The 27,990-nt window shown below is 46.9% G+C and overlaps 1 protein-coding gene across 1 annotated transcript; it reads right to left on the bottom strand.

The window, feature by feature from the left end:
- Positions 1 to 7,572: 7,572 nt before the first annotated feature.
- On the bottom strand, positions 7,573 to 16,134 carry TREML2 (triggering receptor expressed on myeloid cells like 2; the record flags this gene model as incomplete). The annotated part of the gene is made up of 5 exons (XM_084259104.1): positions 7,573 to 7,667; positions 7,973 to 8,079; positions 9,061 to 9,430; positions 13,490 to 13,810; positions 16,080 to 16,134. 5 exons carry the CDS (start codon positions 16,132 to 16,134, stop codon positions 7,573 to 7,575), a joined length of 948 nt encoding a protein of 315 aa, XP_084115230.1.
- Positions 16,135 to 27,990: the final 11,856 nt, after the last annotated feature.

Below are 27,990 nucleotides of genomic sequence, written 5' to 3'. Positions count from 1 at the left end.
GCACACTGGGCACTCTGGGACCAAATTAGGGAACATACCATGCTCAGTGTGCACCTAACACAGCTCTTAGGGATGTTGTCTGGCTGTGAAAGCCTTTTAAAATTACTCTAAATCAGCAGAGCTCTGGATTACAATTTGTGCTTGAATTTGAGTAAAAAAAATAGATCACTTTTCCAAAATTCTTTAAGCAGAATTTTTTAATTGCAATTTAGAAAAATCAGATAATTTAAAAAGACGTAAAATTGAAACAGTAAGACTCAAGATAGAACAACACTACAGGGGGCCTCCCTGGTGGTTCAAGGTGTTAAAGAAGCAACCTATGAAGCTATCTGCAGCCTCTGCAGCATGAGTTCGATCCCCAGCCAGAGAGCTACCCACATGGCGCAGCAGACCTCTCCTGCCTCCCCCGCTGCTCCCCTCAGCAGTGTATTTCAGTTGATCTGCCTGTTCAGTTCCCCACTCTGTCTCTGGTGAATCCTCTCACCCCCACACCTCTGGCTTGTACCCCAGTTCTTGTATGCATAAATAAATAAATCTGTAAAAAAAGAACAGCACTACATATTAAATTATGTAAGTAATAAATACAATGTAGATAATATGTGGATTCTGAAAATGTACACTTCCATATCCTTGAGAAAAAGCGGATAGCCTCAGATTCATTGATTTTGACAGTATCAGCCACATTATGGATAAGAACAACCATAAAAAATGTCTTCAGCACTTAAAAAAGTCTTTGAAACTATGTTCAACTAACTTTCATGTGAAAAAAAATGTATGAAAATTACTTCTAAAGCGTTGTTCATCATTTCACCACCTAAAAGACATTAGCATTTAGTGAGAGCTTACTAGTGCTAGGCACTGGTCCAAATATTTCACGTGGTGGTAATAATATGGTCCAAGATGACTGACATTGAGAGAAATGATGTAACTTCCCCAGGCTCACACAGATGGTAAAAGGTGGAGGATAGATTTAGACCTAAGCCTGGAACCAGAGCCAGACCTCTTAACAAATATATTAAGTGGATTTTTTCCTACGCTCTTTTAGCCCCATTCCCTAAAGATAATAGCTGGTGTTATACTGGTGTGTTCATCTAGTCTTTCCTGTGATTACACACAGAGACACAAACCAATGAGTTCATATGCTAATATGTTCTTTTGTGGCTGGCATTTTTTTCTTTTGATAGAACTGAGCCATCTCTTCATACTAACAGACAAAGTTTTCAGTTCATTTTTTTTTTTTTTAGATTTATTTATTTATACAAGAACGGGGGTACAGGCAAGATGCGCAGGAGGGTGAGAGGATTCACCAAAGACAGAGCAGGGAACAGAACAGGCAGACTGACAAAACACACTGCTGAGGGGAGCAGCGGGTGAGACAGGAGAGGTCTGTTGCACCATGTGGAATTCTCGGCGGGCGGCCGGAATGGAACCCACGCTGCAGAAGCTGCGGAAAGCTTCACAGTGCAGCTCTCAATCACCTGCACCACCAAGGAGGGCCCCTCAGTTCATTCTTTGTAATATCTACATGGTATTTGTTGATGTAGCTATAGGATGATTTGTCAGCCTCCTATGCATAAATATTATGAAAGTTTTCAAGAGTTGATTCCTGTAAACTATGATGCTCAATTGCCTTATTTTTCCTTCCATTAAAATATTTGGGTGAATTATATTAACAACATGGATTTTTTTTCATGAGATACCTAATCACTACCAGCAGTAATGTTTTGTGGGGCACTGGGAAGCAAATCTAATATTTCAATAACTATAGGAAGTTTCCTATGTGATCACCTCCTTTTGTGTTCCAGGGTGACTGTCATGTAGCAAAACCTACCTTTAACCAATCTCCTGCCACTTACCTCCAAACCATGCCCTTAAACTCAAATATCTCAACTCCTCAAATGACCAGACCCAAAATATTAGGGACCAGGTCGATATAGAGAATCCAAACTGTCAGCTGCCACAGGCCCAAGTGTTGACCTCTGAGGTTTTGGCAGAGAAGACCTGGCTGCTTCAGTGCAGACACTGAGGACCCCTGGGGATGGACCAACGGGTGAAGAGCCAGGAACCCTGGCTCCAGGAGAGATTTGACTGGGGATTTGTGTGAGAAGGGGGCTGCCCACTGACAGCCAGACCGATGTGGATTCTGAAAATGTGCTCGTGTGTGTTTCCTTGAGTGACAGAGTAAAGCCTCAGATTATTTTATTTATTATTTTTTTGTTTGTTTCAGGCCGGGTTTTCCCAAAACTTCTTGAAAAACAGGGTCATCACGAGACCCACTATTTATAGGTCACACATGTGACAGCCACAGTACAGAGTAGAAGGGGGTTGTTTAAAGAAAGTCAGTAAAAATTCTGAAGAGAAAGCAGCTTGCTCCGAAGAGGAAATAGCAGTAAAAAGAACAAAGGCTAAATTTCTGAATCCTAGGAAAGCTGCCTTAGGATTCAGAATTTACTTTAAGAACTTTTATTTTGCCATGTCTTCACCCTTGAAAGAAATTAAGTAGTTTTTTTCCAAATAATTTCTTCTCGAGAACACAGCTAGACTGCATCATCATCCTCACTTGCAGTTAGAAGTAGTTGTCTGGGTTCTGGAAGAAATGAAGTTTGCTGCTTCCAGGCCTGGCCCACAAAACCTCCTGAGCAGCCTTCAGTCTTCTCCTTCACCTCTCTTATTTGTTGCCCAGATGTAAGGGATCCAGCAGAAGTCTCCGAGGATCTAGAGAACAGAGCCAGTAGGTGAAGGAATCCGAGTCCGGAGTGACTGTGTGGAGCAGAGCTTCCTCAGCCACCTGCATTATGCCATGATGGGAGGGAGGGAAAAACTTTTACGGAGATTTTCTCGCAGCAGTTAGCTTACCCTGACCACGCACTGTGGCATAATGCTCTTTCTCCTGCCTTGCTGGCAGCTTCTTCTCTGTCTTCTTTCTGAATCCTCTGCATGCTCTCATCTCCTAAGCAAACGTGCCTCCCAAGAGTCAGAGCGCTTGTGGCCATTGTCCTCTGGGTCAGCAGGTGGTCAGCAGGTGGCCCTAACTCCCTCTCTTACAGCTGCCTGCAAATGTAAATTCTTCTAACACAAATGGTTATCTGCATTCCCAAACAGGCTCTCTTCTAACTTAGCATTCACTGTCCCTCTCCCTGACCGCCAGGCTTCTAATCAGATTGGCCTCCCACCTCCATGAGTTCTGTTTCCTCCCTCTTCCTCCCCTTGCCACCAAGGACAAGGAACAGCGCTCCTCCTCTCTCTTCTCTTGCCCCCATGACTTCAGTCTCTCAAGCTGGGCAGTGGCAACCAAGCCTTGTCATAAGTGCCAGCTCCCCGGGCTGCACTTTCGTGGACTTTTGCAATAGCTATTTGTCTTCAATTCCACACCCACAGAATTCTGAGTCCTCTACCCTAAGCTCAGTCATGGTGACAGTGAAGTAGCCAGCGTGGAGGTCATCCTAGGTAGAGAATCAGGAATCTGGCCAGAACCTGACACTGGTGACTAACAAGGCAGAATGGTGTGCTCCTTCCCTACACCAAATTTTCACCTTGTTTAAACCTTGGAGGGGGCAAAGCGGAGGAGTCAGTAGTATAGGCATCTCACAGAGACTGTCTCACACTCAGGGCCTGCAGAAACACTGGCCTGTGCTCCCAGGAGCCTGAGAATAAACCCTCAGGCCAGGGAGTCCCCCAACTGTCTCTGTAGAGCTGTGAGATAAGGCTTCCTTCTTGGGTATCCACTCTTTGTATCTACATCTAGAATGTGCCCCAGGGCCAGCCTCTGGCCATAGCACCACCTTGCCCCTGCCCTCTGCTGCACAAAGCCCCCTCCTGTCCCCTCTCCTGCCACCTCCTTCTCCCCTCACCCCATTCCCTTCCCTCTGCCCTCCTCCTCTGCCCCCCACCTGAGGCCAGTATCACTAGCAGGACAGGTGGCAGCAGGTATGTGGTCTCCCAGGGCCCTCTTCTTGGGCCCTCTTCTTGAGTTGAGGCAGGGGAGGGAAGTGAGAGACAGAGAAGCCCCCCAAGGAGAGGAAGCCAAAGGAGAGATTCAGTGCAGACCCCTCCAATTCCACACTGCCTGGAAAGAAGCTGAGGAAGGCAAAAGCTTCTGCTGGAGATGTGGGGACCTTTGGAAGGAGGGGGAGGCCATGGGCTATACCAGGGACCCTCCAGATGCAGATGTTACATCTGGACCTGGAACAGCCTTAGTGCTGGGCCTGCACCAAGTCCAGGGGAATCCTGTAGCTACTCCTGGCTCTCTTGTGCCCAGCTGCCTTCCCCTGCCAGGCCGTGTCCCCCTCACTGTGATGGGGAAACTATGACAGCCCAGGAAGAAACTCTGGTGAAATTAGGACCTATTTTTCCTTCCTCTTTCTCCCTTCTATTCTACCACTTCCTCTCAGGCCTCAACTTCTCCTCCCCACCCAACTAAAGCACGGGCTGAAGGTGAGGGAGAGTTAGGAGACCTTTTGGAGGGTCCTCAGTGGTCAGAGACATCCTGCCCAGGCCTGCCGAGGATCATGGCCATCCCAAGAGGCCTGGGGGAAGAGGAGATGAAGATGAAGAGCCACTTCTAGAAATGGTGGCAGAGGAAAGGCCCTTGGAGAGGGAGAGAGGGAGTGTGTCATCAGAGGGGCGGAGGGTCAGACAGGGGCAGAAGTGGGGAAATAAAAAGGGGTGTCTCCATCCCCTGTCACCCCTGCATCCCCAGATCCCTGCCTGCCATGAGCACTTCTTGAATGACCACCCTAACTGAGCACATTTAAAAAAATAATTGTCATTACATGAGCTAGAGAAAAACAATTATTGGCACGGCTGCTTCTAGTTAATAGTCAAACAAGGAAAGGGCAAACCTGTAAACATCCATGTGGCAGGTGGGGTGTATGGGATTCAGACTCTGGTGTGATTAGCACAGGAGGTTTCAAATGCTGAGGACCCCAACACTGTAGGAGAGGCCCGGCTGCCCGTGGCCACAGGAAGCTCAGGGCACCTGGTGACCTTCAGGACTTGCTTGGGGGACCAGGGGACACCAGAGCTTCAGAACCCTGGTGAATTGGCCAAGGGCTACCCCAAGAGAAGGTCTGCCCTGGGCCACCTCACTGCTCCCAGCGCCGGGCACAGGCCCGGGAGGCCTGAAGGGGTCAGGTAGCAGGGCATGGTGGCCACCACCCGGGTGTAATCCTCTGCAGTCATTTGGGAGCTCTGGGCGCCTCTGGCTCATATGTGGGCCTTGTGGCAGGAGAGTGTGTCCCACGGTGTCACATCCTCCATAGCACAACTGAGCAGGTCATGGGTTTCAGGCTATCTTTATTTGAGCTGTCCCAGGGTCATGACAGGAAGCCCTTCGCACGTGTGCTCACTATCATCCTCTGTCACTCGGGAAGCTCTAATGGTTCACCTAGTGCCAGCGACAGCAGCCCTGGCCTGCCTGATGCTCCCGCTTGCCCTGCCTCTGCTAGAGCTCTGAGAAGAAAGAGAACAGGGAGGACAAGGCCAGGGGCTTGAGAGGGAAAGACCCCACGGACCTGGATATCCAAAGAGGCCATCCAGGTCCCAGGAGCTGGCCCGGGGTCTGTACCTCCTATGCCAGCACCATGGAGCTCACGAGGAAGCAGGCTCCGTGGATCCTGGGCAAACAGGGCCCACTGGCCACTGTAACAGCTGTCCTGCCTGACACCAGACATGGCGAAGGCCTCTGCAGGGTCCAGAACCCGTCACCTGGGGCCTCCACCCTTCCATTTGAGGGAAAAGGCAGGGAAATAGGGTGTGAAGTCCTTAACTGTAGAACGCCACCACCACCATGAGAGCCAGACAACACATCGGGGACTGCCCATCACTAGCACTTACTGTGTTGCGTGAGAATCACGTTACTTCATTTTATCCTGAAAAGTCTTAAGAGGTAGGAATTAGTGTTCTCCTTCACGGGAGAGGGAAAGGAGGCCCGGCAAGGTTAGTGACTTGCAGAGGGTCACTCGGTGACAGGGGACATCCCCTGGTCTCTGACCGGCAGACTATTGTGGGATCACAAATGGCGGGGAGCTTTTTTGGGGAGCTCTTGTTACCCAGGGAGGTTTAGAGGCCCTCTAGTTAGACATGAAAGTGGTGGTGACACCCTCCAGATGGGGAGGGCAGATGTCACTGTGTGTGTGTGCGCGCACGAGACAGAGAGGGAGGGCAGAGAGGGGGAGGAAGAGGAAGAAAGACAGGCATCAGGCCTGTCCCTGTCTGTTCCTCAGTGAGAATCTTCCCCAGACATAGGGAAGAGCAGTCTCCTCTCTGCTGTCCTCCAGGATTAGCCCCTGCCCCTTCCTCTCTCCCTGCCCATCCTGGAGTGGTGCCCACCGCTGCCCACAGGGTCATGTCACTCTCCTGCTATGGCATTTGCTCTCCTTGGACCCAGGCAGAGGGTGGCATCTCCACATCTATCCCCAGATGCTTGGTCCAACTCCTCCAGGCTGGGGGTACCCCTCTCCAGAGGAGGAATCCCGTCCCTATTCTCCAGCCCTCACTGCAGAGAGGCCAAATCTGAGCCACCAGCTGGTGAGGCAGGCGGATGTGGGAGAGGCACCTGCTCAGGCTTCCTGGCAGCACCCTCCCCTCCCCCACCCAGCACTCCTTCAGGCTGTTTGCTGTGTCACAAGTGGGTCTTTTCCCCCAGGAGAAAATGAGCCCCCTGCAGTGGGGGATGGAGAGAGCCACCCTTTCTCTGAGCTACAGCCTCTCCTCCAGGGTACTCTAGAGGCCGCAGTCACCTGTGTGAGCTCAGACCTGGGACCTAAGTATGGGAACTGGGGGAGATATCCCTGATGTCAGCCTCTGCTCACCAGTCTGGGCACAGGCTGGTCCTGCAGCTGAGGGGCTCTCAGCACTAGGTCATGGCTTTTCTTAGATGGCCCGACCACAGGTGTCCTGGTGGCAGTGTGGGCTGTGCTGGCTCCCAGGACTGAAGGACAAGCAGCTGCGATCAGGGCAGAGCACAAGCAGAGACCCAGCGAGGACATATGACTTGGAGGGGGGAATTGGACATTTCTAGGGTCCTCTGCTGCCAAGCCTTCTCAGACCCCAAGCTCTTAGTCACTGTTTCTCTCTTCCAGGAGGCCTTGGGACCCAGGAACTCCTTCCCCAAGCACATGGGAAACTTGAGTGGAGCAGCAGGAGGCTGAGGACCCGGGGTCCTGGGTGGAGAGAGGGCAGCTCTAGCTGTCCACCTTCCCCTTCCCCCAGCTCAGTAGTGACAGGGCCACGGTCACTGCCACAGGCTCCCCAGAGTGGAGGGTCTCTGTAAACAGCATTATCGGGGTTCTCTGCTATCCAAGGGCCCCAGGGTCTGTGGCTCTGAGTGGAACCCCTTCTTTAGTCTCTTCCCCTGAGACTTCCTGCTGGGTGCCCCCTGCCCTGCGTCCCTCCCCAAGTTCCTGGCAGCCTGGGGGAACTGAGCAAGTGAAGAGCAGCCCTGGTTCTGGGAAGGCCGAGTCCAGCATTGCACAAGTCCTCACCCCTAGCCTGGCCCCGGTCCAGACAGGCCCATCTTCACTCTTCCTCCAGCATCCTGGGCCCCTCTGGGAGAAGAGCCCCACTCCATAGCTAAGTGGCCTTGGACCAAGTGAGCTTCCACAGAGGCTCTGGTCTTCTGGGTAGGTCCTTCCAGGGTCTTGCCGGGTCACTGCATATGCTGTAGCCTGTGAGAACCAGGGCAGAGATGAGGATGTGCCGGTCTCTGGGCACTGCTCCTGAGCTCCTGGCCAGCCCCAGCCCCTCTTCCATCTCTCACCCCACTTGAACCAGATCATCCCCCAAGTGTCCAGCTGCGCTGTCCCTGCCTGCCCACCTGCATCCCTCATCTGGGTGTATCTCGATCCACCCAACTGGACGCAGGTGAGGACTCGGTGCCTGGGGACCACATACTGTCAGGCCCTTTGGACAGTGCGTCCACCCCTCCCCCATGCTCCACCCTCAGGAGGCAGGGAGGGTGGGTTCTACTCACTTCCCATGTGTCTCTTCTTCCAGAACCCATAGACCACGATCAGCATCACGGGCAATGGCAGGAACGTCAGCACCCCGACCAGCACAACAGGATAAGGATCCTGGGGCCTGAGGAGCCAGGATGGGGGGCAGTGAGTGCAGACTCCTGCACCCCTGCATGCCACTGGGAGAGGAGCTGGACCAGTGAAAATGCTGACAGCTCCCTGGGGAGTGAGGGCTCTCTTCTGTGGGGACCCAGCTGTGGGAGATGCTCAGAGGGGAGGGGAGGAAATCCCCTTGTGGATGAGAGCGTCTCCCCATGACAGCACCTCTCTTCCCTTTCCCCTCATGTCTGCTCATGGCTGAGGATGCTAGAGAGAACCCCATTTGTAACAGCACAGACCAAGATTCCCGAGGCTGGCTCTTCCCACCTTCGTCCTCTGTCATAGATGCCGTAGGTGCCACCTGTGTGGCCTTGGATGGCTCTCAAACATCCCCTCTATCGTAATCCTCTGTCCTGGACTCTCTCGTCACTGGCACCCTCTATGCCACACGTGGCAGGCAGTGTGGGTGTATGAACACCCCAGCTTCTCTGCCCTTCAGGGGGCTGTTTCACTCCGGACCACAGAGTTCCCTCAAAGGAATTGAATTCTTTCTGCCCACAGATTGAACTGAATTCTTTCTTTCAGCCAACTTGATGAAGTAACCCACTGGTCACCATCCCCGCCTGTCCCCCTTCCCAAAGCTCTTGCCAGTGTTCCAAATAAGACTCAAATCCTTGTCTCAGAGTCTGCTTCTGGGGAAACCCAAAATTAAAGCATCCCTCACTTCCCACTTCCTGTTCCTTAAGCTGCCATTCTTGTCCTGTTCCTCCCTTCCCTTCCCCACCCACAGACCCTTATGCTGCCCCATCCTGCCACTCACTGCCCACTGCCATCCTTCATGTCACATCGTTCCAGCTGCCAGTCCCAACTCCCATTCAGCAACAGGCCAGACTGAGGTCGTAGGGAGTGACAGGGGCAGGTGTGACATGACATTTGCACACTGAGATCTGCACAGACACCAACAACTGCTATCTGGTAAAGTGTATTCAAACCAGGACCCCGGTACCTGATGGGGGGTACTTTGTTGAGGTGAGATCTGCTGGTGTGGCACATTCCCGCAGTGGGCGATCGGGTGCGCAGGTGCCCGGCCTCAGTAGAGGTAGACATCGGGCCAGCAGGGCTGGGAGATGCTGTCTGGGACTCCGTAGTTTCCCTGGGCCCTGTTGGGGAGGTGCTGGTGCCAGTGAAGCTGTAGCCTGTCATGGTGCTCAGTCTGATGGTCCCCGAGGCTGTGGAAGGCCAGAGTCTGGCCAAGGTGAGGAGCCCAGGTGTGAACACCGGCACGCTGGTGGGGGTTGGGTCTGTTGTGACGACAATGTCACTCTTGAGGCTGTTGGCCGGGTGTGTGAGAGGCGTGTTTTTCTTGGTCGTGGGGGCTGAGGGTCCAGAGAGGGAGGAGCATTAGAACTGGGCGGCCTGCTGGGAGCAGATCCTGGTGTCCCACACTTGTCTGGAGGCTGGCGGGGGCCTGTCTTTGTCTTTCCCCCTGGACTTTGGACCTGGGATTCTGCTGAGACTGTCTCTAGGCCCAGGCCAAACAACCCTAAGTTCCTCATCCTTACTCTGCTCATCCTTGCTCTATCCTTGTTTCTTTGTCTTTTTTTTTTTTTTTTTTAAGCAGAAGCGCCCTATTCTTGCTCTATTCCTGAAGAAAAAAACTATAGAAAACCAGGCAAAATCTGCTGAGACCCAGATGGAGGTAAAACTAAAACAAGGGTTGGGCCTCCCCAGTGTCACAGTGGGTTGAATGCAGCGCTGTGAAGCTCTCCGCAGACTTTGCAGCACGGGTTCAATTCCTGGCCGGCCAGGGAGAAACTCACATGGCGCAGCAGACTTTTCCTGTCTCGCCTGCTACTCCCCTTAGAAGTGTCTTCGGTCTGTCTGCCTGTTCTGCTCCCCGCTCTCTCTGGTGAACTCTTTCGCCCTCCCGCACCTCTGACCTGTACCCCAGTTCTTGTAGAAATAAACAAATCTTTAAAAAAAAAAAAAAACTAAAACAAGGGTTAAGTCACCCTCTTTAACATAGTAAAAAACAAGTTCCATGACAGATCCAGTCGGTAAGAGCTCTACTGAGATGTGAAAGGGGGTGAGTGTAGTTTCCGGTAACACCCTGCACTCCCCACCCCTGTCCTATTTCTCCTAAGGTCTGCTAATGCAGACCCTTTAACTTCTCCCCCTTGTCATTACTCACCCCCATATAAATTCCTGCTTCTCCCCAGTTTGGCGAAAAGATCTTTAAAGCATGAGCTCCCTCCCTATCCTTGGCTAGTGAGTAAACTCTTAGGTGCTTGAATCTTGACTCACATGTCTTTCCTGGGCTTGTTCAGGTGTTGCATGGCTATAAGCACCCCATTGTTCAGTATCACGATCCAGTGTGTGTGTGTTCAGAGGGTGATATGAGGGAAGAAGAAATAGGCACAGTAAAGAAAGAAGAGACTTTCATGTTTTTTGAGCCTTCACTGTCCCCACTTGGGCTCAGGGGACACTCCCCTCCCCACCTCACCTCTCCTCACTTCCAGACCTGCCTCATTCCTGTGGGTCAAAAAAGATTTCTGTGCATCAAAACATTGAAAAGGTGTTGAATAGGGACTTTTCTAGTTGCTCATAATTAGTGACTGGGATCCAGAAATGAGGACAACGAAGCCATCAAAGATCCCAATTCCAAAGAACACCACAAGTGGCAGGTCAGATGCCTTCTTTGGGGACACATACAGAGAATCCAAGCTGGTTCTGTTAACCTCATCCACCAACCCAGCCCTTTGCCATGCCATTTGGTAGAACATTAATGTTTGAATGGTGCAAAAGGAAGGAGTTGTAGGAGCTGTGGGGTCTCAATTTGGGGGCAGTGTTTAGTCTATTTTGGCTGAGAACAAGAAAATTGGAGAGAGATGGTAGGGGATAGTGGGAGCTATGGTATTACACAGCTGGGCACTGCAAGGAAGCTTTCCTGAGTGCCAAATGGTCACCAGGGAAGGTGCCTACCTTCCTGAGTAAGAGAACCCAGAACATTGGTGATGGGGATAGGGAAAGAGGCTGAGCTGGAACCAAGTCTTCTACATCGTCCTATTCAACAGCGGAGATGCCCTCAAAGGCCTCTCCAAAGAACTCATGGAGAGGTGCCTTGGAAGAGCCAGCATTTGGAAACCCACCTCATCGGAGATCTCATAGGGCTGAACAGAAAAGGAGTGACATCCAACACAAAGATCTTCTACAAGGGCCAGTGAGGTCACAGAATCATTTCGCTTTCCTTTCATTCCTGCCTCATACACCAAGATGGTAGGAGAAGGAGAGAAGAAGGATGAGGTGACTGCTAAGAACCCCTCTTCCCCACTTACTGAATTGAAGGAAGGGGCTTAGGCAGCGGGCTACCTCCCCTTCCCCACTTCAAGTGTCTTGAACCATAAAATCCAGTCTTCAAGTGGGAGTGGAGATTAGGGTTTTACAGGACTGATAATTTTTTATTTCCTAATAACTAAAAAGGTCTTTAAAGTGGGGATCACCCCCAAATTCTTGCTCAGAGAGGGAAGATGTAGCACAACAGGGGACTCTAAAAGAAAAATAGGCCATTTCCTGTTTGTATTCCTACAGGTTAAGGCTTGAGTAAACTGGTTTCAACTACTTCCTGGGTCCTGAATCAGAACCAGAGAGGACGAATGAGATTTGACCCTACATCTGAGCCTTAGCAGGTGTCATATTCAGTAGAGGGGGGCACAGTTGGGCTAGAGCCACAAGGAAAGGGGGATGATGGATTTCAGCATCATTGACTGCTTTCCCAGCTCTCTAACTGGCTCCTCACCTTTCCTGTCTTAAAACTTAAAACTTCACAGAACCTTGGGACTTGGTTCTTGGCTCTCCACTCTTCTTTTTCTATACCCAAGAGAGAGCTTTTATGCCCTCTTGGCTTTTTAAACAGCTTCACTGAGATGTCATTCACATTCCTTACAACATGTCCATTTAGAGCATCAAATTCAATAGTTATTGGACTATTCAGAAATGTGCACACATCGTCACAGTCAGTTTTAGAATATTTTCCTCTCTCAAAAAGAAACCTTCACCCTCCAGCTGCGGCCCTTGTATCTTCTTTTCCTTCCCCCTAACCCTAAGCAACCACTCATCTACCTTCTCCCTCTATAGATTTCCCTAACCCCATTGATTTTAAACTGTCTTTTCAGAGACACTTTCATATATGTCCCCCACTCCACCCTCTCACCTGAGTTCCAGGACCATATACCAACTGCCTGCTTCATTCTACCTTGGGTTCTAGAAAATACTTTTCACCTTAACATGACAAAATACAGCTCTTAATGGTTCTGCTCCAAACCAGCTCCTCTCTCAGATTTATCCTACCCAATAAATGGCGCTACCATTCACCTTGTTGATGAAATAAAAAAAACATGGAGTCATCCTTGATAACTCACTTCCACATGAGCAAACCTTCTTACCTCCCAAACATACAGGGTGAGCGGGAAGTCTCAGCAGCATAGATTTGAGCCTCCACTTTTCTCCCTCTCCAGGGCCCATACCCTACTCCAAAACCCTGTCACTTCCAGCCAGGAAGTGCACAAAGCTTTCTTCCCAGGGTCTTATCCTTCCACAATCCATCCTCCCCACAGCAACCACTAAAACCTTAAAGACAAGCCACAATATTTCTCTTAAGTGCTCTAATAGCTTCCTTGTGCTTAGAATAAAACTCGAACTCCCTTTCATGGACTTCAAGGCTGCTGTTGGGCTCTCCCACCTCATCTCCTATCACTGTGCCCCTTACTCAACATGGACCAGTCACACAGGCCTGCCTGGTACAGGCCCAGCTCCTCCTCAGAGCCTTTGAATATACCGTTGCTCACACCTGGAGTTCACATTTCAACAGGTCTAGAGAGATTGCTTCACATAGGGCTCTGTTTGATTCATCTGCTCAGGAGGTTGTCTCTGACTCCCAGAACTTCAGCCGTTCCCCCGACCACTGAGTTACTTTCTATTCCTTACATGTGCTTTGTTTTCTTAAGACTATTTCTTGTTAACTGAAATTATCTGATGATGTGCTGTTGCCTGCCATCTCCCAGGCACTCACCACATTATGCTCACAGCCTCAAATAGTGCCTGGTGTGTCCCAGGGAGTCAGAGGATATATACTGACAGATGAGTGACTAAAACAGAGCCCTGAGCTGGAAACTTCTATCTGCCACTCTCTAGCTGTGTGATCTTGGACAAAGTCAGAATCACATAATGTTTTCTAGATGTCATTTTCTTCATCTGTAAAATGGTAACAATAACGCCAATGAAGAGGTCTATGAAAACACCACAAGGCACCTTATCCATTGATGGATTATTAATCTTATAGCTCTTGGTAGCTGAGGTGAAAGGGACCTGTGTTCACCTCCCCCCCTCCCTCCCCAGTTCTCCCCCTACACATCCCAGCCCTGGGTTGGCCTGCTCACCTGGAGACACTTCCAGCTGGAAGCCCATTAAAGGGTAGAGGGTCCCGGAGCTGTTGCGCATGCACCAGTACCGGCCAGAGTCCTGACGCCTAAGGGCCGCCATGGTGACATAGACCACCTTGGCCTTGATGTCATCCTGCAGCAGGTAGCGTGGCCCTTGCGCCCAGACCCGGGTGAACCCAGGCTCACATTTCTTCCTCCTGATTTTGCACCAAACCTTTCCATCCACATGGTTTTTGCGACTTTTGTAGGAGCATTGCACAGATAGGCTCTCCCCTTCAAAGAGCTTCACTCTGGAGTACACGCTTTCAGCAGGCGCACCTGGGGAAATAGGACTTGCTGAGAAGGTGAAAGGGTGGGGGGAGGAGGTATCTTGAATCTCAAAACTTGTGGTGAAGGGAGAGGAGGTGGATACTGCCTTGTTGCCATACTCACAGTTTGAGGGAGAAATGCAGCCTAGACTGAGGGAGCACTCCTCAGTGTGGCAGGAGAGTTACCCAGGCCTCACTGCTAGCTCCTGGTCTGAGGAAACAGGCCCTTCCTTCAGGGAGCTCTCGGGCTGTGGAGAAGCGCTAGCCCTGCCCTCTGGGAGTTCCTACCTGGGCAAGCCAATCGTCCTGTGCCCCTGAGGAGTCTGAGAATGATTGGGAAGATACAGGGGTAGCCCCTAGGAAATCGCAATTTGATGGCGGAGTCACAGGCAAAGCCCTCAAGGATCCCCCCCAATCTAACCGAGGAGACTCAGCTCTTAGACACAGAGATCCCCATCAGATGCAGGCCCTTGCTCCTTTCATCACCGTGTTTTCTGGTTTGAGGGGTGGGGAGTGATGAGGCCCAGCTTCAGGGCGTTTTGGGGAAAACCCGGGTCTTGCCTTCAATGAGACGGAAGTGTAGACGCAAACACAAGTCATAAAGTTATGAAAGTGCAGAACAAAAACAACAGGTAGATAAGAAAATTCAATATTTGAAAACATTCTGAGAAGTTATTTATTTCACAAATAGGTTCACTTTTAAAATCTTTTAAAAAGCAAATTGAGGCAGCTCTTCTGCCCACCACAGACTATGCAGGTAACTCTCTTTTATTTTCTCCTTTTTCTAATAAACCTGTTCTTTTAAAATGTAAAAAAAAAAAGTAAATTGAATTTGAAAATATTCTAGTCACATAAAACCCATAGATGAAATGTGCATACAAACTCCTAGAGCTGCCAACCAAAGAATTGTACAAACTGTACTATTCTTCTACAATACATTGTTGCTTGTTTTAAAAAAAAAAGTAATTTATTTATTTTTTAAGTTGTTACTTTTTATGCCCAGGAATATGGTGTGGTTGGTGTACTTCCTATTCTAACCTGATGAGGAGACAATAGAGAGAATGGGGAATATGTTGCAGAGCAGTTGGAGGGAGGGAGGGGGGCTGGGGGAGGGAGCTGCCACGCGGTCCCTCCCTTTGTCTGCCATAACATCAACTCTTACTCCTCTAAACCCCCAGAGCCCTTTATAAACAAGTGCACAAAAAAAGTTTCTCCCCATTGGAGAGTGGAAAGCTTGCATTTTGTAGTCTAAATAAGGGCCAGCACGCTATGCCATTGCCTAAACATGTGAGTAGCTCACCTAAGGCGAGCCCAGGTTGGCTGTGAGAACCATGCCTCGGGACAGTGCCTGAATGAAGCAGGTGCTCAGGGCCTGCTTCCTTTCCTCCAATGCAGGTTGCCCAGACTTCTCCAGTGGTGCTTCGTGGCCAAGACTCTGCCTCAGTTTCCAGCGCAGCTCGCTGTAGTTGAGGCTCAGAGAAAGGTAACACCCTCTCAAAGCAGTACTCTGTCCCAGGCTAACTAAATGTAATGATCCAACTCCATTATTTGTTGGGTAGGAGGCTTGGAGTTCCCTGGGATTGCTCACTGAGGACAGAGACACTCTTCTGTCCTCAGAGGAGGAAGGGCCTCATGGGCGGGAACATGGGTGGTATGACCTTGCAAAGGGTTTCTGGGCTGTGTTCACTCGTGCCCACCTTCCACCCTCTCACAGGCACAGGGGAGTGGGTTATGCTAACCCCACCAAGCCCAGAACTGAACAGGAAGTGGTAATTTGGCTGCCATGGCAGCGAGGGAGGGAGAATTGTGGAGGCCCTTCAAGGAGCATTGGCGACTGAGGTGGGAGAGGCCTTCAGGGATTGCTTCCCTCAGACAGGCGGTACAAAATGGGGGTGATGGCCCCAGAATTCCAAAGAAAAGCGAGTTCAAAGGGCTCACAAATGATGCAATGATTTCTGTAAGAACCACAAAGGGCTTTCCTGGCAGAGGCCAAGGGAAGACAGTTTGTGTGAGGAAATTGAGTGTCCCTGGTCCTGAGAGAGACTGGCAGATAAAGTGGCCCATGCAGAGAGGATCCCAAGTTTTATCTCAGTTTTTGAGGCCTGGGTTAGCTTTGTCAGAGGCCAGATATCAGGATGGAGGCTTCTCCGGTCTCCGGTAAGGAGATACTCTGTCAGCCCCAACCATCTCCTCCTCCATCCTGGTAAGCATTAAACAAACTCACTTGACAAGGAAAAGGCCCTCTCCTCCCCCCTGCGCCAACCCAGCAGCCCTCTCACCTGATACACGGCCCTGGAACCATAGCAGCAGAAGCAGGGGCAACGTGGGGGCCATGGCATCATCCAGCTGGACAGTCTCAGGCCAGCAGGGGGCCAGGACACCCCGGGGAGCCACGGCAAGGGCCCCAGATCTTTACAGCACCTATGTGCCACTTGGGGACAGACCCAGGGTTCTAAAAGTGCAGCTGCCCATTTAGGGAAGTGAGGAAGTTGTGGGACCCACTGTGACCAACAGACCGCAGGGGCCTCAGAGCAAGGAGAGGGCGGTGCTGGTGGCTGTTTCCGCCCTCTTCCTAGAAACTTCAGGCAGGTGTGGCTGCTCCACCCAGTCGGGGGCCCCCAGCCCAGGGAGGGATGGCAAGGTCAGAAGACTCCTCAGCTTCTCTGACTCCCTTCTGGAAGGTGGTTCTAAAGGGGTACCTCCTGGTCTGTGGCACAGGATCCATCTGGCAAACACTTGTGAGGTTTCTAGAACCTCAGGTACAGACTTCCCTGGAATCTTCTGGGCTCAGAAACTTGGGAATGGAGGCTATCAGGCCACGAGAGGCTATGAGGCAATGTGGAAATCTTTATTTTTCACATACATTCCCAAGGAGGTTCTTGTTAACTCATTCACCTACTCATTCATGTACTCCTTACAGGATGCATTCGTTCTGGTGCCCTGTAGCTCCCTCTGACCAACTCCTGCCTGGTCACTATGTTCACACTTACAAATGACCCCTTATGTGCTCACATGCAGTCTTATTTTTGTCACGGTTGGAGTGACATAGGGGGAGAAAAGATGCAAATTATAAGACTCCAAGCGTAATGTTTAGTTCCGGAAGGAGCTCCTGGGCCATTACTTGTGGGGGTGCGTGTACACACACACACACACACACACACACACACACACACACACACTGCCTCTCCCTTTTGCTACTTGCTGGTCCGTGTGGTTCTCATCACTCTCTGCCTTTCCCACTGTGGCTTCTACTCACCCACCAGCCTGTTCGGACTCAGAGTCCCTGTTACAGGCTTCCTGAAAGACTGCAATGCTTCCCTTCCCCCACCTCTTCCAGAAACCACACCCCCAGCCCCTTCTACTCCTAGTTCTGGCCCCCAGCCAGCACATAGGCAAGCCCACTCCACTTCCTCTCCCTCAACCCTATCTCTCCTATACAGCCGCCCCGTTCCAGCTGAAATGACCCAGCACTTGGCCTTAGACCCCACCCTTCACTTAGGCCCCAGAAATAAGAGTCAGAGGATAGACTTCTGATGGCCGGGAGCTGTGTCATCCACTCTTTTCGGGTATGGGGACCCAGGTGGACCCCCATAACTGTGTGTGCTTTTCTTACTCACCTGGGTCAATTTCTTCTCCTTAGATGGGATGTAGATGAATACAAGTTCCTCAAGTTTGCATGGGCACAGTCTAAAACTGAGGAGAAACGCTCAAATCCCAATTCAAGAATATTTTATCTTTGCTGACTCCGAACTTTTAGTCTCAACATGCTCGTTTGTTCATTCACTTGCTTGTTCATTCTTATAGTCCTACGCGCTGTACATGGTGCTAAGCACTGCGACTGGGGGCATGAAATGCCATCATCAGTTCAGCCCTCTCAGTTCCCTGAAGGCATACTAGGTTTTCTTTATTCACCCCTGTTCAATGCTTGTCCCCTGTCTTCATTCAGGTCCTCGAGATCAAAAACTATCTTCCCTCTCAACAACATGGTGTCTTTCCTCTTTCCTTTCCTCCATCAGAACAGTAAATGGCTTCAAGATTGGGGGAGGGGGCTCATTTATTTGCTGTGGGGGCTTTGTGTGCTTGCGATCAATGCTTCTATGAACCCCCCAACTGTGTGTCCCTCACCAAGTAAAGCATTTTGAAAATTGTGATCACTGTTGACAGCTGTGCCAAAGAGGGTATAAGAACACACACACCCTCTTTCCACTGGGAGAGGAAGTAGAGACTAGATTCAGTGTTTCTGGAGGGAAATTTGGAAGGGTTTATTAAAATCTCTAAAAATGTGTATGCATTAGACATTTTGCTGAGATGTAATTGAGGGCTTCCTGTGTCTAACATAATGATTTGATACTTGTACACTCTTAATTTTTATGTATGAAATACTTCAACACAACATTATATTTTTGATTTCTTTGTACCCATTTATCCATTCAGAAAACTAAGGTCTAATTGACATAGAATGAGATTCAACCTTGCAATAACAAGTTCTGGGAGTTTGACAAACCCATATAGACTTTTAAGCACCATCATGATCAAGACATAGAAGCGTGCCATTCCCCCTAGAAGTTTCCCCAGGTCCCTTAGTAGTCACCCATTGCCCACCCCCAAGTACTAGCAACACTGATCTGATTTTTTTTTCCCTTTAGAGTTTGGCCTCTACCAGAATATAATAAAAATAGAATGGTCCGTGTAGCATATTAAGTTGACTTTGTTCATTTAGCTCAGTGCATCTGAGATGTTGTCAGCTGGGTGTATAAGGAGTTCCTTTTTGTCTCTCAATTGGATCCCACTGTGTGGCTGTAACACAATTTCCTTATCCTTACCCCAGCTGAGGGACATTCAGGTCAGTTTCCAGTTTGGGGTTATTCCAAATAAAAGTTACTGCAAGTATTTGTATACAGGTTTTTGTGTGACCATAGGCTTGTTGGACAAATAACCTGGGGTAGAATTTCTGGGTTCTATGGTAAGATTATCTTTCATTTTATTTTATTTTAAAGATTTATTTATTTATTTATACAAGAACTGGGGTACAGGCCAGATGCACGGGAAGGTGAGAGGATTCACCAGAGACAGAGTGGGGAACAGAACAGGCAGATTGACGGAAAACATTGCTGAGGGGAGCAGCTGGCGAGACAGGAGAGGTCTGCTGCACCATGTGGGATTCTCGTTGGCCAGCGGGATCGAATCCACACTGCAGAGGTTGCGGACAGCTTCACAGCACTGCGCTCAATCGCCTGAGCCACCAGGCGAGACCCTATCTTTCATTTTAAAGACACTGGCAAGTTGTTTTCCAAAGTGCTGCACCATTTTGCATTTTTTTTTTTTGCTTTTAATAAAGTAAATATTTTTTTAAGATTTATTTATTTATGCATACAAGAACTAGGGTACAGGACAGAAGGGCCGGGGGATGAGAGGATTCACCAGAGACAGAGTGGGAAACAGAACAGGCAGATTGACTGAACTACACTGCTGAGGGGAGCAGCGGGCGTGACAGGAGAGGTCTGGTTAAGCATCAGCACTATGAAGCAATCTGCATCTACTGCAGCACAAGTTCAATCCCCAGCCAGGGAGGTGACCCACTTGACCCATTTTGCATTTCTACCGGTAATGCTGCAGCTGCTGCCTCTCCTTGCTGGCCTTTCAATATTGTCAGGGGTGGGTTTTCATTGTGGTTTTATTCTGTGTTTCTCTAATGACTACAGAGATACCAAGCTTATTTTATTGTGCTTATTTCCCATCAATATATCTTCTTTAAAATCAATACTTTTTTTAAGATTTATTTTATTTATACAAGAACCAGGGTATAGGCCAGATGTGCGGGGAGGTGAGAGGTTTCACCAGAGACAGAGCAGGGAACAGAACAGGCAAGCTGATGAAATACACTGCTGAGGGGAGCAGCAGGCGAGACAGGAAAGGTCTGCTCGCCTGTGGGTTGCTCCGAGGCCTGCGGGGATTGAACCGGCACTGCCGAGGCTGCAGACAGCTTCACAGTGCTGCGTTCAACCACCTGCACCACCAGGGAGGCCCCAAAGTCATTATATCTTAATCAATGATTTTTTCCTCATTCTCTGTTTTCTTATTATTGAAGTTTGGGAACACTTCATATAGTCAGATATAATGATAAGTCCTCTATCAAATATGTGCTTTAAAAATAATTTTCCCAGTGTGTGGTTTGCCTTTTTCTTTTCTTGACAGTATCTTTCAAGCGCATAAGTTTTAAATTTTGGAATCCAATATGTAATGGATCATGTTTTTTATGTCATATCTAAGAAATTTTTGCTTAACCCAAGGTCACAATGTTTTTAAAAAGCCTTACTCAGGTCTAATTCACACAATATAAAATTGATTCATCTAATAAACAATGATGTGAGCCAATATTAACTCAATAAAAATATTTTTAAATAAAATCAATCCATTGATTTAGTTCAGTGAGTTTAGTATATTTACTGAGTTGTAAGACCTTCAACACAATCCAATTTCAGAACATTTTTATTACCCCCACAACCAATATTAATGTATTAATTTCCTATTACTGCAAACTTGGTGACTTAAAACAACACAAATGTGCACTCACACAGTTCAGGGAGCCACAAATCTGATATAAGTAGCACTGGACAAATGTCATGGAACTGGGCAAACAGTGGTCCCACCAGACACTGTAGGGAAAAGAAGTCATCCTTGTCTCCCCACTTCCAACGGGGCCAACGTTCTTTAGTCTGTGACTATCATTCCAGCCTTCAAGGTCAGCGTCTTCAAGTCCCTGTACACTCCACCTTACGTGACCTTCCCTGTATATTTGTCCAGTTCTCCTTCTGCCTCCCTCTAGGTGTTACTAGGCAGGGTGAGGGGCACCCCAGACCCCACAACCTGCCTGTTCTAAATAGGTTCTGCCATCCGCCACATCAACACAAAACATGATACTTTAACGAAAAGGAACTTTAATACAATTAGTAAACAACAGGAAAGGCAAAGTTTCTAAATCAAGCACCCAAAGTCACCCATCCCTTTGTGGGTAAAAGTCCACCCAAACGGGATTGGCCCAGAGCAAGTCCCGAAAGCCTGCCACAAGTCCAAAGTACCTTCCAGTGGGGACCCACAGAAAAGGGTCAGAAACAGTCTGACAAGTCTGGGAGGAAAAGAGCAAAATCAAAATCAAGATAAAAGCTGCCATTGTTAACCTCTCTACAGGTTTCTCACCCACATCTGTATCACCCAGTCCACGACCAAAAGGCAAGCGCAGTTTCTTCACGTGTCTCTCGGCTCCATGTGTCTCCTCCAGGTCTCCTTCTGGCTTCATTCTGCTTCCTTCCTTCCTCCATCCCTTCTACAGCTTCTTCTCTCCTTGCTCAGCTCTACCCTCCCTTGGGTGGGGCACCCGGAAACCTGAAACTTCCCTTTTTCCCAGGGGCCACGCTGTTACATAAGGATGCATATATTTGCATGCATTTAGTGCCCAACCATACCATCCAGGATAATCGCCCCATCTCAAAATTCTGAATTGATCACATAGGCAAAGTTCCTTTTTGCCATATAAGGTAATATTCATAGGTTCCATGGATCAGGACATGGTATTTTTTTCAGAGGCTATTTTTCAGTTTATCGTTTTTCTCCATTCTTTCCTTTTCTCCCACTGCAGCCCCAGGCAACCAATAATCTATATTCTATTCCTTATAGATTTGCTTATTCTGGACATTTGAGGAAAACAGTCATACAATATGCCGTTCATTGTGACTGGCTTCTTTCATGTTTTCAAGGTTCAACCATCTGTAGGAGTATCTGTTGCAACAAGTTTTATCAGTGCTTTAACCCTTTAGAGTTGAGTTGTCTTGTTCCTGACTGCAGGGGGAAAGGCTTCAGTCTTTTATCACGAAGCATTTTAGCTATGGAATTTCCATAGATATCTCTTATAAAGTTGAAGAAGTTCCCTTCTAGTCCTCAGCTATTAAATGATTTTTTATCATGATAGGATGTTATATTTTGTTTTATTTTTTGGCATCATGTGATCATATGATTTCTCTCCTTTATTCTCCTTATAGGGTATGTTACATTGATTGCTTTCATCTATGAAGGCAATCTTGCATTCCTGATACAGATCCCACTTGGTTATGGGGTGTAACCCCTTTTTATAGTTTTTGGACTTAGTTTGCTATTATTGTGCTGAGGATTATTGCACATACATTCATTAGTTATATTAGCCTGTACTTTTATTTTTGTGATGTCTGGTGTCAGGGTAATAGTGGACTCATGGAATGAATTAGGATGTGTCCTCTCCTTTTGCATTCTTTTGGAAGAGTTTGTGGGGAAAAAAGAAAAGAAGAAAAACAAAATTGAATTGCTTACATTATCTGATGCAAATATAAGAGGTATGAAGGGCAGAAATAAAAATTCAACATATAGAAATTCCAAAAGGAGAAAAAAATAAATAGAGGGGAGAAACTATTTGAAAAAATGATACTGAGAATTTAAAGAAACATGTAAGACACATGAGTGAATGTGTTTAAGTAATTCAAATAGAATGGGTAATTAAAGACCTTATATTAAGACATGTTGTAATAAAAATTTCAAAGACACAATTCTGGAACACTACAGAGAGGTTAAAATGACCAAAACGAAACTGGTATCAGATTTTCCATTGCAACACTGGATAGAAGAAGATGCTGTAATAATAACAACTTTTTTGAAGAAAAATAATTCTTTTGGATATTAAAGGATGAATTAATCACACATTTGAAAAACATAGTGAAGGGAATTAAATAATTTTGAGACCAAAACTGATAAGGTAAAATATTAAAAAGCTATGTGACATGATAGAGTTGTTAGCAAACACTATATATAAAATATATATACTATATATAAATAGTTATCAAATTAACACAGTGTAGGGCCTCCCCGGTGGCACAGCAGTTGAACGCTGGGTTGCAAAGCTGCCCGCAGCCTCTGAGGCGCCGGTTCGATCCCCAGCTGCTCCCCGGCCACCGGAGGAGGGTCCCACATGGTGCTCAGACCTCTCCTGCCCCCCGCTGCTCCCCTCAGCAGTGTACTTTGGTCCTTCTGCCTGCTCTGCTCCCCGCTCTGGCTCTGGTGAATTCTCTCATCCTCCCGCACTTCTGACTGTACCCAGTGCATGTATAAGCAAAAACAAACAAAACAAATAAATATATAAATAAATAAAAACATGCCTCTAATAAAAAAAAGACTATTAAAAAAAATTAACACTGTACACCTTAAACTTGTAGTAGCCTATGTCCATTATTTCTCAATAAAGCCAGAAAAGTTAATTCTTAGTGTCTGAATTAATGAAGATTTATTTCTGTCAGTCTTTTATCCTACTACTAAATTCTTTAAATGAACCTCAATATTTCTGTATTTTATGAGTGAAACCATTTCACTCAAATGGGTTCACTCATAAAATCCATTATGAATGTAATGGATTATATACCCATTACAGTTGTATAAATTCAATAAATCAAGGAAAGATTGGGTTTAGCCTCTTGCAAATGAAAAATAAATATCTGTGGCTTCAACACACACGAGTGTCTGCATTAGTTTTAAATGAATTACATGAGCGTGTGCATTATTTTGTTATGAAAATCCAAGCATAATCAAAACTTTAGAAAATAATATGTAGAACAACCATGGTCCATCACCAGCTTCATTTATCAACTCCCTCTTTTATTTTTTCAAAACCATTCCCATAGATGGCGCTGTACGCTTTGTTTAGATACAAAACAGGAAGCACATAATTGCTAGTTATCTACATTCATGGTTCAGGTGGCACAAGGTGACTGCATTAATTAGATGTCTGCCATTCTAGCAAAGCCCGTCTGGGTACAAATCCTAAAGGAAGTCTCACAAGAGACTGTGGTGAAGAGATTCACACAGTACTGCCTGTGATGGGTGGGGGTGGGAGGGTTGACCAGGCAAAAGAACATGTCTGCCCTGGGTTCTGAAGGAGGCACTGGGGAATGGAAATATAACACATGCAGCAGTCCTGAAACTCAAGGGAATGGGGATGTACACCCAGCATGTTAAAAAAGTATATCACAATTTCTTTTATAAAAGTTAAAAATACAGTCACACAAAGTGCAACACCCATTCATGATAAAAACCCTTGAAATTCTTGGGATACAAGGAACAAACCTCAACATTATAAAGGCCATATATGACAAGCCAACAGCCAGTATCATTCTCAATAGTGAAAAGCTGAAAGCATTTCCATTAAGATCTGGAACAAGACAAGGATGTCCACTCTCACCACTGCTTTTCAATATAATACTGGAAGTCCTAGCCAGGGCAATCAGACAAGAGAAAGACATACAAGGAATCCAAATAGGAAAAGAATAAGTCAAACTATCACTATTTGCAGATAATATGATAATATACATAGAGAACCCCAAAAACTCTACAGAAAAACTAATTCAACTCATCAATCAGTTCAGTAAAGTGGCAGGATACAAAATCAACAAGCAAAAGTCAGTAGCCTTCCTATACACAAACAATAAATCTGAAGAAGAAGAAATCAAAAAAACCATCCCTTTTGTTATCAAAACAAAAAAATCAAATACTTGGGAATAAATCTAACAAAAGAGGTAAAGGACCTATACAAAGAAAACTATAAAACACTGTTAAAAGAAATAGAAGAAGACACAAAGAAATGGAAAGATATCCCCTGCTCATGGATTGGAAGAATAAACATTATTAAAATGGCCATCCTTCCAAAAGTGATATACAGATTCAATGCTATTCCAATAAAAATTTCAATGTTATTCTTCAAAGAAATAGAACAATTATTGATGAAATTCATATGGAATCACCAAAAACCCCGAATAGACAAAGCTCTCCTGAAAAAAAAAAAAGAAGGGAATAGAGGCATCACACTCCCAGACTTCAAACTACTACAAAGCCATAATCATCAAAACTGCATGGTATTGGGGCCTCCCCGGTGGCGCAGCGGTTGAGCGCTGGGTTGCGAAGCTGCCCGCGGCCTCTGCGGCGCCGGTTCGATCCCCTGCTGCTCCCCGGCCACCGGAGGAGGATCCCACATGGTGCGCAGACCTCTCCTGCCACCCGCTGCTCCCCTCAGCAGTGTACTTCAGTCCTTCTGCCTGCTCTGCTCCCCACTCTGGCTCTGGTGAATTCTCTCACCCTCCCGCGCTTCTGACTGTACCCAGTGCATGTATAAACAAAACAAACAAACAAATATAATAAATAAATAAATAAACATGCCTCTAAAAAAAAAAAAAAAACTGCATGGTATTGGAACAAGAACAGACACACAAACCAATGGAATAGAATAGAACATCCAGAAATAAACCCACAAATTTATGGTCAACTAATCTTTGACAAAGGAGCAAAGAATATGCTTTGGAGCAAAGAAAGTTTGTTCAATAAATGGTGCTGGGAAAACTGGGTCGCTACATGCAAAAGAATGAAGCTTGACCACCACCTCACACCATACACAAAAACCAACTCAAAATGGATTAAAGAACTAGACAGAAGACCTGAAACCATAAAATACATAGAAGGAAATATAGGCAAAACACTACATGTTATGCACATCAAAGACATCTTTACAGACACATCACCCAACGCAGTGATAGTGAAGGCAAAGATCAACAGCTGGGACTACATCAAATTAAAGAGCTTCTGCACAGCAAAAGAGACAATAACAAAAACAAAGAGAAACCCCACCAACTGGGAGAACATTTTTGCACACAACACTAATGATAAAGGACTGATCACAAAAATCTGCAAAGAGCTGATGAGACTCAACACAAAGAAAATAATCCAGTCAAAAAATGGGCAGAAGAGCTAAAAAGAAACTTCTCTGAAGAGGAAATGCAAATGGCCAACAGGCATACGAAAAAATGTTCAACATCACTTGTCATCAGGGAAATGCAAATCAAAACTACCATGAGATACCATCTTACACCAGTGAGAATGGCACATATTAAAAAAACTAGCAACAACAAGTGTTGGCGAGGGTGTGGAGAAAAAGGAACTCTTCTGCACTGTTGGTGGGAGTGCAAACTGGTCCAACCACTATGGAGAGCTGTGTGGAGATTTCTGGACCTACTAAACATAGAGCTCCCATATGATCCAGCAATTCCACTCCTAGGTATTTACCCAAAGGACACAGAAACATCAATTCCAAAGAGCGCCTGCACCCCTAGGTTTATAGCAGCACTATTTACAATAGCTAAGCTTTGGAAACAACCCAAATGCCCAAAAATAGATGACTGGATCAAGAAGATGTGGTACATATACACCATGGAATATTACTCAGCATTCAAAAAAGATAAACACATGCAATTTGCAGCAACATGGATGGCGCTGGAAGGGATCATGCTCAGCGAAATAAGCCAGAAAGAAAAAGAAAAATACCGGATGGTCTCACTCATAGCAGGAATCTAGAAAACTTAAATACGGGACCAGGAAAAAGAATAACTATAAGAAAGAAAAAATCAAAATCAACAAACAACTATGAACCAGAGACACTCTATGGGGAGTGGGGGGCGGGGAAAGGAGGGATTGGGGTTAAAATAAGGGGGTTGTAATTGTATGGGGAATATAAAAATAAAATTTAAATAAAAAAATAAAATAAAATTTATAATGTAAAAAAAAATACAGTCACAGAAAACAGTACTGTGTGTTTCATAAAGGTACATCAGATTCAAGACTACATATTTAACACCTTAGAGTGTCGCTTTGGATGGGGAGACATGTGAGAATGCGGGATTAGGACTGTGAAAAGGGATGTTCAAGATGACTGAACTGACTCCATCTTGTGCCCGAGACTTCATCTTACTGACCTTTTGAGTTTAAAACAAAACAACAACGAAAAAACTACTCACTGCCTGCCTGTGATATTGTGATTTATGATATGTACTTGGTCATTCAAATGACCAAAATATGTATTTTGCTGGAGTTTATATGGTTTAAAAACTTAGTCTTTCCCTTGCCTTGCAAACAGGGATGGGAAGTTTTAAACAGGTAAGGGGAACTGCAGAGTTACCTGTGCAGATAAGGGGACCAAGTGGTTGTCATTGAAACAGGGCGGTGGCCATTGAAAGCCGACCTGTGGCCATTAAAAGCAGGGGAAAATTCTAAAGGATGCAGAGATAATCAGGCCTCACAGCTAGTAGTCAGCAGGCAGCACAGATCTGACTCCTAAATCTTAGAAAACCAGCCAAGTTCAGAGTATAAAAAGTACTTCAAACTTTCTCCCTGAATGTAGGCGAAAATTCTCACCCACCCCTTGCATCACTTTGCAGGGAAATTCAATAAATCTGCCTTTTCTACTTTCTATGCTGTTTCTGCTGACTTCATTCACCGTGGCAAGCCTGCCATTTTCTTCACACAGCACACAGCATCTCTCTCATACTTATTTGATCTCTTTTCCACATATCCTGGCTCAAACTCCCAGAAGCCCTGGAATTTCCTAGTTGAGAGTAATAAAAATCTCTTTTTATGTTCATGGGGTGACTTAGGAAGCACCAAAGGGTGGGCGCTGGATGTCAGAATCACCGGCTTTGTGATAGAGGGTTAGAAATTGCAGTTCCCCCACCCCGACTCCCCCAAGACGTCCTGGGAAGGGAGGCAGGCCAGAGGTTGACTCAATTGCCAGCGGCAAAAGATTTAGCCAATTATGGCTATGTAATGAAGCTTCCCTTTAAAAAAACAAAAAGGAGGGGCTTCAGAGAACTTTCCAGTTGGTGAATATGTGATGATCTATGTCTGAAGGGCATGAAGGCTCCGTGCCTTTTCCCCATACCTAACCCAATGCATCTCTTCCATCTGGCTCTTGATTTGTATCCTTTAGTATCCTTGGAAATAGATCAGTGATCAAGTGAGTAAACAGTCTCCCAAGCTAGGTGTACACCAAGAAACTGAAACCTGTGAGTTTCACGGTTTTAGGACTACAGCCTGGACACACTGGAGCTGTGTGTTCCAGCCACCTGGAAGGGGAGCTTCTGCACACAGAGGGGCAGGTTAGGTCACACTCAGGCTTGCTCTGTGCAAATGAGGTTTCTGGTGAGTGCAATTCTGATGGGTGGAAAGTTTGTCAAGTCGTGATTGGTCAAATTTCCATCCTGGGTGGCATCTGGCACATCTGTGTGATCTCTTTTTCCTTCTATGGTGGACATGTCTGCGTGCCCAAGCACTTGTCTGGACATGCCTAGGGTACAA

This window comes from Talpa europaea (assembly GCF_964194135.1).
Source record: "Talpa europaea genome assembly, chromosome: 2".
Lineage (NCBI taxonomy): Eukaryota > Metazoa > Chordata > Mammalia > Eulipotyphla > Talpidae > Talpa > Talpa europaea.
This window is presented reverse-complemented; position numbering and strand designations above follow the sequence as displayed.